The 21,566-nt window shown below is 40.6% G+C and overlaps 1 protein-coding gene across 1 annotated transcript in view; it reads left to right on the top strand.

Moving 5' to 3' along the window:
* LOC149466484 (GRB10-interacting GYF protein 2-like) overlaps positions 1-21,566 on the top strand; it is a 54,245-nt gene that overhangs the window by 12,629 nt on the left and 20,050 nt on the right. Inside the window, exon 2 of the mRNA XM_089672379.1 lies at positions 19,764-19,849. Coding sequence (XP_089528505.1) covers positions 19,809-19,849 — 41 coding nt within the window. The 5' untranslated portion in view covers positions 19,764-19,808. The remainder of the gene's footprint in view (positions 1-19,763; positions 19,850-21,566) is intronic.

Genomic DNA, 21,566 nt, shown 5'->3' with positions numbered 1-21,566 from the left:
AAGGTCCAGGTTAGTCCAAATATCATTCTTGATCCAAGTTTTCCTTTCCGGAGTAGTTTTGAAGCCCTTTAACCATCTCCATATGGTGGGGCAGGTCCTCTGTTATCTTGGATGGATGTCATATGATGTCATCCTGCTTGCGTGCCTCGTGTGCTCCCTAGGGGCCACGCAGTGATGTGATATGTGGACACAGGGCAACAGATTGTTGTACCAGTTTGCTATGTGTGGCCCTGGTACCTTGTGATCTTTGTGACCAATCTCACAGTTGTACACAATAGCTTTCATTCATAGCCACTGTTTACTATTATCATCTCTGTGATTGGCACTGTGACCAAAGACAGGGGACTTGTACCATGTAATAGCTGTGATTGGCCACAGCTATCACAATTGTACATAGAGGTACATGAATGGCAGCCATTCATAAAAAAATGTTTATACAGTGATCATCACTGTAATAAGCAATTGGGGTGTAACAAAAAAAAAACCCCCACTCCCACACTCCCAGAGCAGCACAGTGTTACTATGGTGACACATTACAGCTCTGGTCAAAGTATGTAAAATAAATTGTGAAAAAAGTTTTCCTTGATCACCACACCAGTCATATGGTGACACTGTACTGCTCAGGTGACTGTACGTAAACAAAATTGTTTAATTTCTTAATTTTACAAAAAATGACAACTTCAAAAAAGCTCACCATGACTCTTACTAAATACTTTGGTGTGTCTGCTTTCAAAAAGGGAGTATTTTGGGGGGTATTTGTACTGTCCTGGCATTTTAGGGCCTCATGAAATGAGCATTCAGTACATCAGGATTGATCAGTTTTCAAATAGATATACCATAGTTTGTAGACACTATACCCTTAACACAGACTAAATAATATTTACTAATTACGTTATTTTTAGAAATGTAGTAGAATACATTTTGGCCTAAATTTATGAAGAAAGCTTTATTTGCAAAATTTCATAACAGAAAATAAGAAACACTTGCTTTTTTTTTTCTAGATTTTTGTTATTTTTTTCCTTTTATATAGCAAAAAAAAAACACTGGTGATTAAATTCAACTACCATACCACCAAAGGAAAGTTCTGTCTCATAAAAAAAAAGGTAAAAATTTAATTTAGTACAGAGTTGCATGTCAGTCTTTTATTTCGCAATTACAGAATATTGACAGTTAACATTTGGTCCCAGAGTAATGTCACACAAATGGTGAAAAAGGCTGAGTACCCATGGTTTATATGACTAAAGATATGATGGTGATGTCGGATATGAGTTGCATAATGATGGAGGGAGCCGTATTCACTGCAAGCAGTATGTGATGGCTGTAGTTAAAGGATCATAACTTTTGCTGGAAAATACAGCTCAGGGAAAAATGTGCACCTTCTCTACAGATAGTATGTATGCACTTTTTTTTTTTAATTTTATTTTAAAGGTCATAGAGTGTACATAGCTTAACATGCATTAAAACATATTTAAGCACCTTAAGAGCAATAATAATGAAATTTACACTTGGGGAGGTCTCCTTTTTTTCCCCGTAATGAAAGTGCCAGGTCTTCAATACATCAGGCAGCTCCCCACGCAAAAATCTAACTTCATTAAAGAAAACTATTAAAGCGGTAAGGGAAATATGTAGGTTATGGAACATGCTAATTACCTGGCTGTCATGCTGTTCCCAGGGTTTCAGTACTTTGAGAGTCACTAGCCTGGAATAGATATGCATATTAGGAGTTATGACTCTGTATGTCTGTGTTGAGGTTGGAGATATGCTTCTAGTTTATACCTATGTTGACATTAACCACTTGTCCTTTGAAAGCTTTACCCCCCTCCCTTCCTGACCAGGCCATTTTTTCTGATACGGCACGGTTATTTTAAGTGACAATTTGGGTTATGTCTCCCCCCCCCCCCCCCCCCCCCACAAATAGAGCTTTCTCTAGTGCAATGCGGTGTCCAGTGCATTCCATTACAGTGCGTTGTGTCCAGTGCACTACAGAGTACATGCATTGTGCGGCGTCCAGTGTGTTAGGGTACAGTGCATTGTGTGGCGTCCAGTGTGTTACAGTGCATTGTGTGGCATCCAGTGCGTTAGTGTACAGTGCATTGCGGTGTCCAGTGCTCTACAGTGTACAGTGCATTGCAGCATCCAGTGCTCTACAGTGTACAGTGCGTTGCGGTGTCCAGTGCTCTACAGTGTACAGTGCATTGCGGTGTCCAGTGCTGTACAGTGCATTGCGGCGTCCAGTGCGCTACAGTGTACGGTGCATTGCGGCGTCCAGTGCGCTACAGTGTACGGTGCATTGCGGCGTCCAGTGCGCTACAGTGTACAGTGCATTGCGGCGTCCAGTGCACTACAGTGTACAGTGCATTGCGGCGTCCAGTGTGCTACAGTGCATTGTGGCGGCCAGCGTGAGCTACAGTGTACAGTGCATTGCGGCGTCCAGCGCGCTACAGTGTACAGTGCATTGCGGCGTCCAGTGTGCTACAGTGCATTGTGGCGTCCAGCGCGCTACAGTGTACAGTGCATTGCGGCATCCAGTGTGCTGCAGTGTACAGTGCATTTTAAGTATTGTATTTGTTTTCCTGTTTTTTTGCACTACAAATAAGATAAGTGCGGTGTGCATAGGAATTTGTTCATATTTTTTTCAAACTATAGTTTGGCCCCCCAACAGTGTGAAGGTCCGTGAACTGGCCCCCTGTTTAAAAAGTTTGAGGACCTCTGGCCTAGATGATTGGCGGGTGCCAGCGCTCATCCATTGGCCAGGACCCGTTGATCGGCTTCTGCTGTGATCAACCACGACCAGGAAGTGCAGAATCGAGTTTATATATGTGATTCTGCATAGTGTGGTCGCCTTGTAGCTGAATATCTGCTATGGGGCAGTCAGCAAATAGTTAAAGTGGTTGTAAACTCTTACATATGTCCAGTGAAGCGACTGGCCTCAGATGATACACAGAGATGAAACAAATCCTCCTACATAAGTTGTACCTGTTTATCTGTAGCCTTCTGTCCTCTACATCCATTCATAGTGCAGAATTTACACAGGATCTCTCTGCTCTGATAAGCAGTGGGCGGGGAGCTAAAGTTACTCTGTGAAGAGAGCTCTGAGAGCTGATTGGAGGGAAGGGACATCCCCCTTCACACAGGAACGAGCTGAGGCTGTCAGTCTGCTAGAGGTCATCCTTTCTTTTTTTTTTGGTGTTGGGAAAACGCATGCTTCTAGTAGACACAGGAGGCAGCAGGTAGAAGTGCTGTGGATTGAGATGAGTTAAATTTTAACCAAAACTGTATTTAAATCTGCTTTAGCCACTTCAATAATGGGCACTTATACCCCCTTCCTACCCAGACCAATTTTCAGCTTTCAGTGCTGTCACACTTTGAATGACAATTGTGCGGTAATGCAACATTGTACCCATATAACATTTTTATCATTTTTTTTCACACAAGTAGAGCTTACTTTTGGTGGTATTTAATCACCACTGAGTTTTTTTTATTTTTTGCTGAATAAAACAAACACCTGAAACTTTTGAAAAAAAAGTTTTCTCATTTCTGTTATGAAATTTTGCAAATAACATTTCTTCATAAATTTAGGTCAAAATGTATTCTGCTACATTTCTTTGGTGAAAATAATAATTGAATTTGTATTTTTTTTCAAATGTTTCTATTTTTTTTTTATATTTTATTAAATTTTTTCTTTTTTTTGCTATTTTGTTTTTCAGCACACTGTGATCAAAGCAATACAGTGTTACAATAGTAACATTGAACTACTCTGGGCAAGTGGTCAGGATTTTTTTTTTTTAACACATTATGTTTGCTAATACCAATGTATTTCATTGGTATTTGCAATCATTGTTACTGAATGAAACTGATTCATTCAGTCTTTTGTTGTGATTAGCTGTGATTGGGCAAAGCTGATCACATGATACAGATGGGCTCTCATTGGCCCTGTCGGTATCATGTGACTGCCTTGACCAGTCACAGCTAACAACATAATTGTATACAATGGATGGTATGACAGGAAGCCATCCATTGTATACAATTGACGTGATCTGCTGTGATTGGTCACATGATACTGGCAATGGGCCGGTGTAGTGATATATTATCGGCTGTGTCCCGTGGACAAAGCCGGTGACAGATCGCGCTGCTGCGTGGCTCGTTTTGACAGGATGTCATATGTCGCCCAGTCACAACGGCAAGTGTCCTGCCCGGCCTATAGCATTACTATGTTAAGTAATGTCTGGGGCTTTTAAAAACTAAAGGGGCATTATAACGACTTAAATGTTTAATATTTTTTACATCCGCTGTATATCTCCTCCTCCCCTCCCTGCCTCTCTCCAGCACCGCCCCCGGGGAGTAGCAGGGAGAAGAGAGACATTGCAGTGTAATGAACACCGATTGGGTGCTCGTCAGGAAAGGGTCGGGCTTGTCCTTTATTCATTTTGCTGCCAGAGCTGTTTTTGCGTTTTTTTTGCACACGTTGAAAAATCATTTAAGGCCTGAAGATGACACAAAACCCCCAAACATGATATATTTTCTGAAATCAGAGATCCTAGAGAATAAAATAGCGGCAGTTTTAAATTTATGTCACATGGTATTATCACAAAGGTCTGGGAAACGCAAAATTTCAGTAAAAAAATACACTTACGTTAATTTTGGAGCACAACAGCAATACATTTTCCAATTTTTTGTAAAATAAAAAGACGAAGTTGCATCGAGTAAATAGATATTCAACATGTCAAACCTTAAATTTGTGTGCACTCGTGAAACGGCAACAAACTTTAGCACCCTATATTTTCTATAGGTGGCACTTCTAAAGCCCCTTATAGGTCATCAGTTTAGTGTTACAGAGGAGGTCTGGTGCTAGAATTATTGCTCTCATTCTGGCGTGTGTGGCGTTATGTAACGTGTATTGCAATCGACGTTTTCATGCGTAGGTGACCCAACACACGTGCTCTTACGTTTGTGCGTGCTTGCATATGTGCGGGTGGAGGCCTTGAAAAATTTGGGGGGTGAGGGTTATATGCTTGGGTGTAACTTCCATTTAAAAAAAAAAAAAAAAATAATAAAGACATTTTTTTTTTTTTTTTATCACCGGGGACCAAAAAGTCCCCTAGGTGAAGCTTAACTCTAGGCTCGTGCCCCTCCCCTCCAGACACACAAATCAACCTCTCTACTCCTTTGGTACTTTTCTATATGTATTTTTGCCATTTTGTTTTATTCTCATTTACAGACGCCAGATGTATTCAGGCTGGTCACAGGACACCACGGGTCTTCTTCTTTTTCCAGGCTGGGAGGTTTTTACTGACTGTGACTCTTTCCTACGCCTGGTTTTTGGCTAATCAAACACTTGAGTGCTTTAAGGCCAAGTTCATTTTTTCAGGCAGAATTTCATTTTTCATAATAAATAGAAGCCTCCGCTAATGTCTTTTCTGCCCAAAATTATTGCTTTGACCTGAATGGAGAAAAGAACTGGTTAGCATTAATGGTGCATTTCTCTGATTGGTAGTCTAACTAGGTATTTTGTACTTCAGGTTTTCTTTGAATATAAAATGGAAACACAACTAAACATTGGCTTGTCTAATACCGGAGAACTTGTCTGAATATGTAACCTGCCAAATTAGCTTAAAACTGAGCAGGGTTTTTGGTGCTAAATGTCCTCTTTTAGAGAAGCCTTTAATGTTTTGGTTATTGTCTAGAACAGAGGTCTCCAAACTTTCTACTCCTTCAGAGTTTAGGTGCCCAGTGGGAGAAAACAATGCCCCATCTATTGGGGGAAGAAATAATTGGTGTCAGTGGGAATAATGGTGCCCCATTGTTGGTGTCAGTGGCAGGAATTATGCCCCATTGTTGGTGTCAGTGGCAGAAATAATGCCTCAAGCGCTGGATAAAGGAGATCAAAGGGCCGCAGTTTAGAGACTTCTGGTCTAGAAGAAAGTGTTAGTGTAGCTATATTACATGGTGTAACATCACAATAAACCTGAGCTTTCAGTGTTATTTGGAATGTGATTGTGTGGACATTTTTTAAAAACCACTTGTCCAGGGAGTAAATCTGTGTCACAATCTACTTGTCCCTCATGACAATCTACTCGTCCTGATTAAAAAAAATAAATTTGAACCAAAACCGTATTTAAATCTGAGGTGCTTTTAGGAATGTCCGGGGCTTTTAAAAACAAAGTGGGTGTTATGGTGACTTAAACTTGTTATCATTTTAACATTGAGCTGTTTATCTCTTCCTCCCTGCCTGTCTCCAGCACCACACCCAGAGACTAGAAGGAAAGGGGAGAGACCTTGCAGTGTAATGAGCACAGATTGGGTGCTCGTCAGGAAAGGGGAGTGTCCAGCTTATCCTTTATCCCTTTCGCTGCCAGAGCTGTTTTTTGCTTTTTTTGCACAGGTTTAAAAAATTTATTTTAGGCCTGAAGATTACATTAAACCCCCAAACATATATTTTCTGAAAGCAGACACCCTAGAGAATAACATAGTGGTAGTTCCAAAGTTTTATGTTGTATGATTTCACTAAAAAATACAAGTGAGTTAATTTTAGGGCGCAAAAAAAGCAATAAATTTCCCTATTTTTATTGTAAACTATAAAAGACGAGGTTGTACCGCGTAAATGGATATCCAACATGTCAAACCTTAAATTTGCTTGCACCTGTGAAATGGCAACGAACTTCAGTATTTTCTATAGGCGACGCTTTTAAAGCCCCTTATAGGTCATCAGTATAGTGTACAGAGGAGATCTCATGCTAGAATTATCGCTCATTCTGGCATGCATGGCGATATGTAACGTGTATTACAATAGACGGTTTCATGCGTTGGGTTTTACGTTTGTGCGTGCGTATATGTGCGGGGGCCTAATTTTTTTTTTTGGGGGGGGGGTGTTATGTGCTTGGGTGTAACTGATGTTTTACAATTTTAAAAATTATTTTTGTTTTTTTTATTTATTTTTTTATCACATAGGGGACAAAGTCCCCTATGCAATGATTTTTAATGACAGGTTCTCTTTATTGAGGCATCCAGGGCCTAAAACACCCTGGATGTCACTCCTGAATATAATGCAGTGCACATCACACAAATTCAACATCCCTGTTGTGGTAACTAACGTTTTAGCTTCTTTTTTGGGTAGACATTCTTGACTGCTTGATATAATGTATACTGCCTATTACATTGCACAGTCTTCAGGCAAAATGTTACTGCACATTAGCAGCAGAAGATGACAACATTGCCATACCCAAAATGTTTAACAGTATGCAGATAGCATGTTTGCGTATTCTGAATTTGATTCACTTGCATTTTAATCCTTAATGCCCACTTGGCTCATCATATTTAATTTGGAGGAATAAGTACTGTTCGTTGAGGTTGGGTAGTTGGCTCAGTGAGATTTGCATATTGATTTGCTATTCTAGAAACATGCAAAGGACAGTGCATGCACATGATTAATGGCACACAGTGGGGGGGATTTTCTAAGGCCTTATGTACACTGTTGCTCTTAAACATGAGTGTAGGAGCTTTTGCTGTTTTTGTTTTTTTTTTGCCAAAGCCCCTGAGCTCAACTCAATAAAAGCCTAAGCGTCCATGTACACACAGGCTTTTACCAGAGTTTAGGGGCAGTTAAACGTTCCTCTCCTGAGTGCAGAAGAATTGCGCTCAGGAAAGCACATTTGGTAAAAGAAAACGCATGTAAACGCGGTTAAAGCTTGGGCGTTTATACATGTTATTGAAAATACTGTGGCCAATCACGTGAATGTGTTTTTTTGCTGCCAGGAGAGATAAACATCTAAGGGAGTTCATGTGTACGTGAGGCCTAATACCGGAGCAAACACAATCTGGTGCTGCTCTGCATAGTAACCATTCCACTTTAATTTCAGCTTGTTCAGAAAGCTTGAAGCTGGTTGCCATGAGTAGCTGCTCTATATTCTGCTTGCTCCAGTTTTATTAAATTACTCTTTGTTTTAAAGCCTAACGTCAAGCACACTTTTTGTTTGAGTGGGTATATTTTTCACTCCCTTCTTGTGACACTTGCTTAAGAAATTTTAATGGGGGAGGTTGTTGCCAGGAGCCTGACAGAAGCTCTAATCTGTATAAAATATATAAACAATATATTTACAAATATGCATACAATGTTTTTTATATACGGAGGTTATACAAAAGAATGGAAACACTACATGATTTGCAGGTGGGAAAGTGACATTTTTGGCATTCAAAGCTGAAGTGATGTAACATTCTTTTGCTTCTGCTGTGTGATGAGACACCTAGCTAACAGGCGGGAAGCCTCACTTTCGTCCACTGCATGTGCTGCTAGTAATAGTCATGTCAGAGCTTACTGAGTTTCAAAGAGGGCAAATTGTTGGTGCCTGCTTAGCTGGTGCCTGTGTGACTGTAGTATGCCAATTTACTTGCTGTGTCGTGAGGTACACGATCAAAGGTTATGATGGCATATACGGTTTTTGGGAAAACGACGCCCGAGAAGCATAACTTCGATCCACATGGTCAATTGACCGAATTGTGTAGGGTTGTGCCCCAGAATAGGAAAACGACTGCTGAAAAAGTGACTGCAGAGCTCATTCTGAGTCTTCCAAAGCCGGCATCCACTAAAACTGTGCGGAGAGAACACCATAAGCAAAACATTCACAGGCGAGCTGCAATTGCCAAACCACTAGTGACCAATATTATTTCTCAGAAGAGAAATCAATGTAAGACCTTAATATGGTCCAATGAATCAAGCTTCACACTGTTCCCAACCACCGGACAAGCTCATGACCAGGACTGTCTTGTACCAATGGTGAAGCATAGTGGCAGTGCAATCATGGTTTGGGCAGCCATATCTTGGTATTCTGCAGGCTCCATCGTTACCTTGAAAGGTAGAGTCCCTGTCAGTGACTATGTACAAATTTTGGCCGAACATGTGCATGGTGCAAACATTGTTTCCAGAAGACCGCGCCATTTACCAAGATGATAATGCTTCGATTCACACAGCTGGTGTTGTCAAACCGTTTGAGCATGCAGATGAAGCCTCGCACCTTCCCTGGGCACCACAGTCACCAGATCTAAATATCATAGAGCTGCTAATGACATCTCTGCGAGAACTGTGATGATTTTTGCATAAAGAGTGGTATTAGATTCCATTATCCATCACGCAAGACTTACATTTGTCAATTTCCAGGTATCTGAAGCACTGATGTGCTGGGATCACAGAACAAAAAAAGAGGGTTAAATGTCTGTGCATCTTATGGAGCGGCCGGCCCGGTATTCCCTCTGTCGCCACCGTATTAGAATGCCGGGCCGGCCACTCAGCTCTTCTGTGGCAATGGCATGCAGGGCCCAAAGCAGCTGCCCCTTAAAGCAGAGTTCCTACTGAAAAAAAAAAAGTCAGCAGCAACAAAAACTGTAACTGCTGATTTTAAAATACAGCCACTTACCTGTTCCTCGGTCCAGCGGTGTCCTCACCACCACTAGTTTCAGGTAACAGTCCAGCTGGAAGTCTATGTTCACTGTGGTGACTCACATGTATTGAAGATTTACAGCACTGGGATTTTGGGTGCAATCACCAGCAATAAGATTTTCACTTATTTTGATTTTTTTGAAGAATTGCATTTATTTTTTGTTTCATCAACTTTTTGGGACTATCAGTCACTTTTTTGTTTTTATATTTACATGAATTTATGCTAGCAGCACAACACTTTCATTTGTTTTAGTCTGTTTCTTATGTTTACACGCATAACAAGTGTTTGCAGCAGCTCATCTATTATTATTTTCATTATTTTGCAGCACACAATTTTCTTTTGCCTTTTAAGATGCAAGCAGGTGCTTTTTAATTTCTAATGGCACCCCCCACGCATCTAGCAAACATGGATGCGTTTGTAGCCACCAAACCGCAGTAGGGCATGTGGTTTGGTGTAGTGCAATTCTAAAAATTTTAATTTTTACGCATTCGTATGTGTTTGGCAGTCTATTGAAATGAATGGGCTGTCCTAAACGTGCCATGGGGGAATGCGCAAAAATGCACATGCTCAGAGGCATCTTTTTATAGTGCAAACCAGCCTTTAAGCAATAGAAAGCAGGGGACAAACATTTGGATCAATGTGCATGTTTTGCTTCCAAGGTTTTCGGTTCTCTATTGGTTAGTGAAGATGCCTATTCTGATGGGCTAATGGTAAGGTCCATGAGAACGTCTGGAGAGCAATGAACTGCAAGTACCAATTATTTGGCAACCTCTTTTTACCTAAACTAATCTTCAGTCGTAAATGGGATTTCTCTTTAATCTTCCTCCATATTTTCTCATATTGTGTATGGTAAACCAGTCGCAGCAAGCAGCCTCTGTAAGCAAGGTATCTTCAGCGCCTTTACATACAAAAAAAATGACATGCAATATGTTAATGAATGGGCACTTGTATATGTGTTTATTGTACATCACTTACCATGCTTATAATATGATATAATTACATGATTGTGTAGTATTTTCTAGCCATACTGTAATTTAGTGCAATGCTTTTCTATTTGGTCTTGATTGATGCTTTCTTTGTTGTGACCTTCATTGGTCCCTTTCCATCAACTCTTTGGAATCTTCTGTTTTCTTTGCACCAGACTGCTTCTTTTATAACCATCCTGTGAATTTATCATTATTTGTAATATAATCCATTACCACCTTTATAGCTGAATCCGCTATATTGAAGTTTAAAGTTAATGTCAAGGCAAAAGAAATAAAATGCAGTACATCATAACATGCATATTTCATATGTTTTTATCTCTTTAAAGACCCTGCCTTGTGCAGTATAGTAAGCCCTGCCCAGTGTCTTTTACAAAACTACTCAACAACTCCATTCTCAGATCTCTACCACATGAAGTCTAATCAGTATGTAGTCCAAGATACTTTAGAATAACACAAGAAGTATAGGAATGACAAAGGACCACTCAGAATTTGACAGAATGTACAATTTCTACAAATATAACAAAATACTTCCAATTCTATAATAAACCAAAAAGGGAGCAAATATTTTTATTATTTACATTCATTTTAATTTTAGAGCTGAGTGTTTGGTGCATTGGAAGTACATGCATTGTACAAATATTAGCAGCAGTTGGCAGCAACATAAAAATATTCAGTTTGCCCATTTTTCGTGTTATACAGAATTTTGTTTAGACAAATTTTTGATCAGTTTCAGACCTGTCACTATTTCACAGGATTGACGCCAGCTCTCCGTCAGATTGCAGTGCAAGAATCCTTCTGAATCAGATTAATAGCAGAAATTATTTTCATCTTGAATTTTGTGCACTTCAAGAATCGCTTGAGAGGTTTCAGATTGATAATAGTCCTGAAAGTTCCATTTGTCTGAGGACCCTGCATTGCTCCTTGGAAGGTACAGTGGGGCAAAAAAGTATTTAGTCAGCCACCAATTGTGCAAGTTCTCCCACTTAAAAAGATGAGAGAGGCCTGTAATTGGCATCATAGGTAGACCTCAACTATGAGAGACAAAATGTGAAAAAAAATCCAGACAATCACATTGGCTGATTTGGAAAGAATTTATTTGCAAATTATGGTGGAAAATAAGTATTTGGTCAATATGAAAAGTTCATCTCAATACTTTGTTATATATCCTTTATTGGCAATGACAGAGGTCAGTCGTTTCCTGTAAGTCTTCACAAGGTTGGCACACACTGTTGCTGGTATGTTGGCCCATTCCTCCATGCAGATCTCCTCTAGAGCAGTGATGTTTTGGGGCTGTCGCTGGGCAACACAGACTTCCAACTCCCTCCAAAGGTTTTCTAGGGGGTTGAGATCTGGAGATTGGTTAGGCCATTCCAGGACCTTGAAATGCTTCTTACGAAGCCACTCCTTCGTTGCCCGGTCGGTATGTTTGGGATCATTGTCATGTTGGAAGACCCAGCCACGTTTCATCTTCAATGCCCTTGCTGTTGGAAGGAGGTTTGCACTCAAAATCTCACGATACATGGCCCCATTCATTTTGTCCTGTACATGGATCAGTTGTCCTGGTCCCTTTGCAGAGAAACGGCCCCAAAGCATGATGTTGCCACCCCCATGCTTCGCAGTAGGTATGGTGTTCTTTGGATGCAACTCAGCATTCTCTCTCCTCCAAACACAAGGAGTTGTGTTTCTACCAAACAGTTCTATTTTGGTTTCATCTGACCATATGACATTCTCCCAATCCTCTTCTGGATCATCCAAATGGTCTCTAGCAAACTTCAGACGGGCCCGGACATGTACTGGCTTAAACAGGGGGACACGTCTGGCACTGCAGGATCTGAGTCCCTGGCAGCGTAGTGTGTTACTGATGGCCTTTGTTACGTTGGTCCCAGCTCTCTGCAGGTCATTCACTAGGTCCCCCCGTGTGGTCCTGGGATTTTTGCTCACCGTTCTTGTGATCATTTTGACCCCACAGGGTGAGATCTAGCGTGGAGCCCCAGGTTGAGGGAGATTATCAGTGGTCTTGTATGTCTTCCATTTTCTAATTATTGCTCCCACAGTTGATTTGTTCACACCAAGCTGCTTGCCTATTGCAGATTCAGTCTTCCCAGCCTGGTGCAGGTCTACAATTTTGTTTCTGGTGTCCTTTGACAGCTCTTTGGTCTTCACCATAGTGGAGTTTGGAGTGTGACTGTTTGAGGTTGTGGACAGGTGTCTTTTATACTGATGGCAAGTTCAAACAGGTGCCATTGATACAGGTAATGAGTGCAGGACAGAGGAGCCTCTTAAAGAAGAAGGTACAGGTCTGTGAGAGCCAGAAATCTTGCTTGTTTGTAGGTGACCAAATACTTATTTTCCACCATAATTTGCAAATAAATTCTTTCCAAATCGGCCAATGTGATTGTCTGGATTTTTTTTCACATTTTGTCTCTCATAGTTGAGGTCTACCTATGATGCCAATTACAGGCCTCTCTCATCTTTTTAAGTGGGAGAACTTGCATAATTGGTGGCTGACTAAATACTTTTTTGCCCCACTGTAGCTGTACGAGAACTTCTTGAAGGATCATCAGTTTCACCGCACCATTGGCAGTACTCTGGGAGGGAGAGGACTGTTTTGGGGTTGCTTTAAAAATGTGAGGCTTTTTGGCCTCAAATTCAGGCTTGATGACCTGGACTACCCATGAACTTCCAGTGATTTTTTTTTCCCCGTCTTCTAAGAAACAAAACAGTCTCTTCTGCATTCAGCGCTGTTGGGATTAAAGTGAAATTAAAGTTTTTTTTAATTAACATAAATAAAAATTAACATAAAAACATCTGGGTGCAGCTTCCCCACCAGGCCCCCTTATCCTTACCTGAGCCCCATCTCGATCCAGCGATGTGCATGGGAGCAGCAGTTTTTCTTGAACCTCTCTCATTGGCTCACAGAAAAGCAGGAGACATTGGGTCCTGCTGCTGTCAATCACAGCCAGTTAGCCAATGAGGAGAGACCAAAGAGCGTGGCACGGGAGTGAGCCTGCTCGAGTGCCCCTATAGCAAGAGGCTGGTTATTGGGGTCACTAAGCAGTGTGGAGCAGTCGGGACCACTGACAGGGCACCCAAAAACCATTGCACAGAACAGGTAAGTATAATAGGCTTTATTTTGTGTCTTTTTTTTTTTTTTTCTTTCCTTTTAGAATCCCCCTGGGGCAATTTTAGTTAATAGGCCTCAAGGTCTAGCCCATTCATTTGTACTAGCACTTATATATTCCAATTATTTTTTTTTCTCTCCACGTGTGTGGAGGCCATGAGGTTCTTTCTTCTCCTGAACTCTGGGTTCTCTGTTCAGGAGAGCCCCCTCACCTAGTACTCGGTGGTCGGCTTCGACTGACCATGAGGAGAGAGGGGTATGTCAAGCCTTTTGGTTAGATGGACTATGAGTGTACTTTGCCCGTCTGGAGTCTTGCGTGTGTTTTCCACATGCACTTTTTTATTCACTTTCAGGTGTTTTGTTTTTGTGTACCATCATTGAACAGAACAGGCAAATATTAAAAAAAAATTTTTTAAATAAAAAAAAAAATCCTTTACAATTGCTTTAAGGATTCCCACACATGGCCTATCTAGGCTTTTCACTGCCCACATCAGTGTATTTCTGCAGTGCCAGGCTGTGGAGGGGGCAGGAGCTGCTACCTCAGGCTCTCCGTGCTACTTTAAAAGGCTGAGCCAGGTACCTGTCCAGGCATCTCAGTAAATCCCAACATCAAAATCAGGATCTCTCCAGAGTCTGGACAGGCTCTGCGACATCAACCAACAGTGGATTTTAGCCCGCTGTCAGCTGAAATCAAGTCACAGGAGTGCAGAACAAAGTGTGGTGTGATCCACAGCAGAAGTAGGGCCTAAAGGGTTTTGGCCCTATTTCTCCTTTTTAAAGTGGTTGTAAACCTCTGAAATGAAAAATGAATAGATCATATCCCTCTATAATGTGTATTTGCCTCAATCCAAAGCACAGACTGCGTATTCTGTCTACTTTCTCTTCCCTCTTCTATCAACGCTGGTCATTTCTGTCAGGTTATCCAGATCCAGCAGAGTCTTGGAAAACAGCCCTGCCCCCTTCTAGCACACAGATGATGTTTGACAGCTTCAGCTATGCATGTTTCCCTAGGAGACTGTGTATGGTGGGGAGTGTCCTTTCCCTCCGCTCAGGCCTCAGATTACACTCAACTCTACTCACTATGCTGTGCAATGTGTGACATAAGATCCTGCCTGCTGGAGCTGAGGAATAGTCTTTAATCTGTGTATTTTAGAAGGCCGTAGATAAACATGTACAACGTATGTAGGAGGATTTGTTTAATCTGTCTTATCACCTTAGGCCAGACATTTCAGTAAGTGTAAGGGCTTACAAGCATTTTACTATAACCTGAATCCTAATAGCCAGACTGAATATGCCGCTCCACATCTCTATGCTAAAAGTAAAACTGGTTGGAGGAGAAATAATTCTCCGTATAATTTTCTGGTTCTAGTGTTGATCACATCTTTTGTTTTTGTTTTATGTGTTTTGTTTTTTTTTTTAATTATAAATAACCAGCAGTGTGGTTAGAGAACAAACTCTACTCTGAAAATAACAGACACAAGAGGTTTATTATTAGTGGTTGAATCTTTTACATATCAGGCTCGGAGATCAAAATGTTTATTTAAAGAACCTTTTTTTTCTAAGAGAGCTAAAATGCTGTTTTGCAGATTTCAGGCAGGACTATATTATGCATGACAGACTCCCTTGTTATAGGCTGGTAACCTGATCTGCAGCTCTTGCAGCTCTTTTGGCTGTACCTCTCCTGTGGATCACAGTTCATTCTGCACTCCTGTGGCTTGTTTTTAGCTGACAGGCTGAAGCTGGCTGTTGGCTGACGTTACTCAGCCAGTCCAGGCTGGGAAAAGAATCAGACTTTAAAGTCGGGATCCACCTCAGAGTCTAGAGCGGCATCTTTCTCAGCCTCTCAGCGGGACACTGAAAGGCTGAGTCAGCCTCTCCCTCCATAGCCCATTGCTCCAGTGAGCGCTGGGGTATCAAAGTAGAAAGCGGTGACTGACAGTCACCGCTCTCTGCTCACAGTGGCTGTGAGAACTCTGTGATCAGTGGTTTTGTGATCGCTGAGTTCTCACAATTAGAGCCAGCAGGGGGACAGATGCAGCACTGGACCAATGCTGCAACCACTAGGTAAGTATAAATGGGGGGGAAAGCCCTACTTCTCGTTTAAGGCTGGTACACATAGGCCGAATATCAGATCCTAGAAACCAGGCAACATTCGGCCAGTGTGTGCTGCAGCCTGTCAGACAAGCCGGTCTAACGACTGGCTTTTATTGAATGTGCATGCTGGAAAACCAACATCTGATCACCACTGGCAGCCAATGGCTGTGAGTGCTGATCAGTGTGTTCTGGCGGGTGGCAGTCCTTCTGTCAGAACACATTAGATTGCTGCACTAAAATCACTTAATACGGCGACCTTTCAGTTTTTTTCAGTTCAGCCCACTGAACTCCACGTTTTCCAGGCTTTATGCTGGTCATGCACAAATTTTTACTTTGAAAATTTTTGTTTTAAGAACGTTTGTTCGATTCTGTAAATCAACATTTGTTTCCAACTCACAGTAATGGGAAAATTCAAAGGAGCAGAGTAGAAAGCTTTTCTTGATCAAAAGATTTTGCAGGTAGCGCATGTGGTTTTCGTTCAGAAATTACATTCATTGTAAAATTAAATGTTAAAAGCAAGTGAAATTTTTGAACGACATTCATCGAATGTACAAAGAATTTTAGACTGAATATCCGTATGAAAATTCTCGTCCGAAAATCAGTATGTGTATGGCCAGCATAAGGCCTCTTGCACATTGGAACTGATGTTTGAGTATTTGCATTTTTGGGCGTAATATTAGGCGTTTGTTTTGTGCATATTTACATGTATTGCGCTTATGCGCGTTCTCGCACACAATATACTGCTAGGCAAAATCCATTATTATTTATGCTCTTATGCACATATTTGCAAGCACAGGCACAAATTACTGACCAGAAAAGCAAATTTTATATATGTTTTTTTTTTTTACTCAAGAATACGCGACACATGTTTACACGCCTGTGTGTAGAGGCACATTGTAGATAGTGGGCTGCATTTTAGATTCGTAGAAAAAAATGCTGTTCTGAGCTTTTTCAAGCTGCAATGTGCAAGAGACCTAAGACTGTGTTTTTTTTTTTTTTTTTTTTTTTTTTTTAAATCACCTGTCAAGATGGGGTTAAAAAACCCTTTTTATAGTACAAAAACAGCAAGCACTAATATTAAAAAAGTGGCCGGTGTGTGTGTGTATATGTATTATGGTAAAATAAGTATTGAACACGTCACTATATTTCTAAAGGTGCTAATGACATGAAATTTTCACCATATGTCAGTAACAACCCATGCAATTCATACATACAAAGAAACCAAAACAGATAAGTTCAGAAATTAAGTTGTGTAATAAAATGGAATAACGCAGGGAAAAATTATTAAACATGCTAACTTAAATTTATGTAATACTTCGTACAAAATCCTTTGTCGGTAATGACCACTTCAAGATGCCTGCTGGATGGAGAAACTAGTCGCATGCATTGCTCAGGTGTGATTTTGGCCCATTCTTCTACACAGTCTTCAAATCTTGAAGGTTCAGTGGGCCTCTTCTATGAACTCTGATCTTTAGTTCTTTCCATAGATTTTCTATTGGATTCAAATCAGGTAATTAGCTGGGCCATTCTAGCAGCTTTATTTTCTTTCTGTGAAACCAATTGAGAGTTTCCTTGGCTTTGTGTTTGGGATCATTATCTTGCTGAAATGTCTACCCTTGTTTTCATCTTTTATGAACATAATTGACGACTATTTTCATTATCGATTATAATCGATTGTTGACTAGTTGTTTCAGCCCTACATGTGATTGCTATGCGTTCACATGATCCAAATGTTAGCAAAGTTGTTATCCACTTGCTGACCACCAACAGTTCTTGTACTGTGGACAGGCGGCAGCTACAGGCAGAATGACATACTGGTACGCTGCTCTTGCTGTGCCAGCACAGAGGACAAAGCAGAATGCAGATCCCGGTAATCAGGACCTGGTGATCATGTGATTGCTATACGATCAGATGATTCTTGCTTCGCTTTTCTTTCTGGTGAGCTGTGATTGGCCCACAGCTCTCACATGGTACATGGGCCAACCACAGCACCCTGTACCATGTGATTAGCTGTAGAAAATCACATCACTAGTGTTTTGAACTGTCATGAACTTAACCCATTCATGATAGTTCAAAGCAAGCATTACATTGCAGGAGCAATAATCTTTATTGTTCCTGCAATGCAAAGTGTTGAAAAAAAAATATCCCTGTTTAACCCCCCCAAGTACTACACTGTTACTATAGTAACATTGAACTATTATGATGAAATAAAAACAAAATTAAATATTGAGTTTTTTTTTAACTACTTGTTGCCTGCCTGCAATATAATATATAATGCCTGAGGGTTCAAAGTAATTTTCTAGCAAAAAGATCTAGCAGATCTCATTTATTGCCACACGTTTTTGGAAAATGAAGAAAGAAAACATTAAAATGTGACAAAAATATCTGAAAAATACTCCCCATGCTTATCAAATTCCTTGGGGTGTCTACTTTCCAGAAAGGGGTCATTTGAAGGAGGGGGTGTTTGTACTCTCCTGGCATTTTAGGGCCTCTGAAACTGATGGGTAGGGAGGAAGTGACATGAGGAAATATGCCCTTTGAAAGTCTTTGGATTTTGGAGGCCTGTATATGGTTAGGCTGCAAAATAGTCTTCCGCATGTCGTATCCCCATACTTGGAAGAAGTAGCAGAATGTATTTTAGAGTTTTATTCAACATATACCCATGGCTTGTGTGAGCAGTACACCCATGGACTCAACATGCCTCTCTGCAAATTCTTTGGGGTTTCTACTTTCCAAAAAGGTCATTTGGGGTTTTTTTTTGCACTGCCCTGGCATTTTAGCACTTTAAGAAATGTAACAAAGGCCCCTTCATTTTTATAACTGCACTAACTTGGGCAACTCGTCTAGTACTTATTGGGCCTTGCCGGAGCCTTTCATTTATATTATTACTTTGTTACTTCATACATATTGGATCCATTTGGCCTTGTCTGCGGGCTCCAGTGGTTACAGCATCCATTCACAAGCAGCAGCATCTTTTTGCATAGCTGTGTTTTGTACCTGGTAATTGTATATACTCATTGGACTGTCTGACAGAATAAGATGCTTGAACTTACCTGTATACACTCCTGAAGAAGAGCATTGATCTCAAAATGCATTGGGTGTCGTCATACGCCTTTTTAGACTATAAGTTCCTCTGTAGTGCTTAGACTTTCCTTGTCTATGGATGAGTTATCATTTTAGATACATATTTCATTGTAATTATATTTTAGAACATGTATCAATAAACTATAGTTGTTTTCAATCTTTTGGATGTTTCGTGGACATATTTTGCTGCATAAAATGCCTAAACCTAGATGGCTGTACATGTGTCCAGTAACAGTGATTTGAGATTAATCATTTCTCAATCTTGCTGATATGGATCACCCTGGATGGTGTCTATTAATGTCTCTAGCACTGGATTGCCGTCTCATTTGCAGGTATCTTTTATTTCTTTAAGACATGTTGAAACACAACCATGTTCAAAATGCAGCACCCATATTTACCTATTCAGAGTCAATTTACTTGAAGACAGATCTGTGAAAGATGAATTGTGTTGCTGTAGTGCAGCTCATGAGGTTCTTTACGTTTTTAGCCCTCTGCATTTTAGTTTTGTTGTGTTTGTTTTTTTGCTTGTATTTCTTTAATGTGCATTTTTTTCTACAGTCTAATCAATTTTAGGCCTGGTTCGGTTACAACTGGGGGGCTGTAAAAAAAAAACAAAAAACAAAAATCTAATTGTATTTTTACCACTCCCACAAAACTAACATGGTGGTCAGAGGAGGTGTTATACATGCTGTGTTTGCAGAAAATTAGGCCACAAGTGAATGTGGCTGCTCGGCAGTCACATGTAATGGACAAGGTTGCAGCCTTTAAAAGGTTAAAACAAGCTTCTTAGAGGCAACATATCACTGCTGAGCTGCTTGTCATATGCCTCATGAAAAGCAATCTACTGCAGATCTCTTTCCACAGGAACAGCAATGACAGCAGCAAGTGCAACACAGCCTTTGCACCTCTTTATTGCAGATAATAGAAAGAGTAAACACTGGGTGGCAGTATTTTATCATGTCATTACTGGTAATTTTTGTTATTGTTTTTACACTGTGTTCATAATGTGATACAGATCTGCTCATCACTCTTCTTTTATTTTGCCAGGTTTTCATCCCCTTTAAAAAAAACCGTAAAGAAATAAAAGGCATTATGACAGCTGAGACTCAGACTCTGAACTTTGGACCTGAGTGGTGAGTGTGTGTCGATTATACTAATAAATGGCTTCATAACTAGCATAAGCTGCAATAGTGTTTGGAAGATAACTATACAGTATACGGTATAACAAATTTGATGGGTTCACAGATCAGCACCAGCTTAAAAGCTGGAAGAAATGTAAATCAATGGGAAACTGGAGTAGGTTAAATGTGTGCAAGAGTTCAAGGGCTACAAAACCAGGAAAATGTGTTGTGGAATAGTAGGTTTTCTGACTAAGCATTATCTAAAATTATATTCTAAACGTGCAGCTCTTTAATTAAAACAAACACTGCTCTGCCTGTTTTAAATTGTTGTGGCGGCTGTTCTGTGCCATAGTTATGCAATGCTAAAAAAAAAAAAAAAAAAAACAGGTTTACCACCATACGTGTAAGTGAATCAGAAAAGCTTGTAATGACAAGCCTTTGATAAATCAAGGATGAACATGTATAGCTGGCCAAAGCTGGTACAAGAGCCCATAAAACCTATAGAGACAATAATGCAGAGTGTGAGAAAATCCAAGCAAGACCCAACAGTGTTTGAAGTGAATATGTGCTTGGCCCAGGCAGGGCCAAGGTGCACAGCTTAAGTTCTAAAGGTTCAAGGTTTTTTATCTTCATGTGTTCTATGCATGAAGGTAAAAACCTTCTATGTTCAGCGCCCCACCCTTCCAATCCTTACCTCAGCCCCCTTCAATCCAGCGACGTTCACGACAGCCTCTGCTGTCTGGGGACTGTTCCTCCCCATTGGCTGAGACACCTGCTGCTGTCAATCACAGCAAGTGAGCCAATGAGGAGAGAGTGGGGGGGGCGGGGCCAAGCCAGTGTTCTATGTGTCTTATGGGCGCATAGAGCAGCAGCTCAGGGACGAGCACGCAGCGGTGCCCCCAGGGCGAGCAGCTTTCCCTGGGGGCACTACTCGAGGGGGAGGAGCCAGGAGCTCCAGCAAGGACCCAAGAAGAAGAGGATCAGGGCTGCTCTGTGCAAAACTACTACACAGAGCAGATAAGTATGACCTGTTTGTTATTTTAAGAAAAAAACCCAAGCTTTAGTGTTACTTTAACCAGTTGCCCTCCAGAGAATTTACCCCCCTTTCTGACCAGGCCATTTTTTACGATACGACGCTGTTACTTTAACTGAAAATTGCGCAGTCATGCAACGCTGTACATAAATTAAATTTATGTCCTTTTTTTCCCCACAAATAGAGCTTTCTTTCGGTGGTATTTGATCACCTGTGCGGTTTTGTTTTTTTTTTTGTTTTTTTTGCGCTATAAACGATAAGACTGACAATTTTGAAAACAATATTTTTTATTTTTTGCTATAAAACATCCATTAAAAAAATGTAAAAATCAAATTTCGTCATAAATTTAGGACAATACATGTAAATTAATTGGTTTACATGAAAGTTAAAGCATTGACAATTGGCGGTATATATACTGGAATTTATTTTTTTTTATACTAGTAATGGCGGCAATCCGTGACATATAGCGGGACTGTGGTGTGTATTCTGACACTAAGGGGGAACTGACTACCACTGTCATCCCAATGACACTAATACAGTGATCAGTACTAACAAAAAAAAGAAAGCACTGACACTGTACTAATGACACGGAGCAGGAAGGAGTTAACATCTGGAGTGATCAAAGGGTTAACACTGCTGTTTACTGTGTGTTCGGTGTGTGTTTCACTAGGGAAACATGCTGCTGTGCAGAGAAAT

Source organism: Staurois parvus, unplaced genomic scaffold (genome assembly GCF_062004578.1).
Source record: "Staurois parvus isolate SC_StPar_1 unplaced genomic scaffold, SC_StPar_1.0 ptg000126l, whole genome shotgun sequence".
Taxonomy (NCBI): Eukaryota; Metazoa; Chordata; class Amphibia; order Anura; family Ranidae; genus Staurois; species Staurois parvus.
This window is presented reverse-complemented; position numbering and strand designations above follow the sequence as displayed.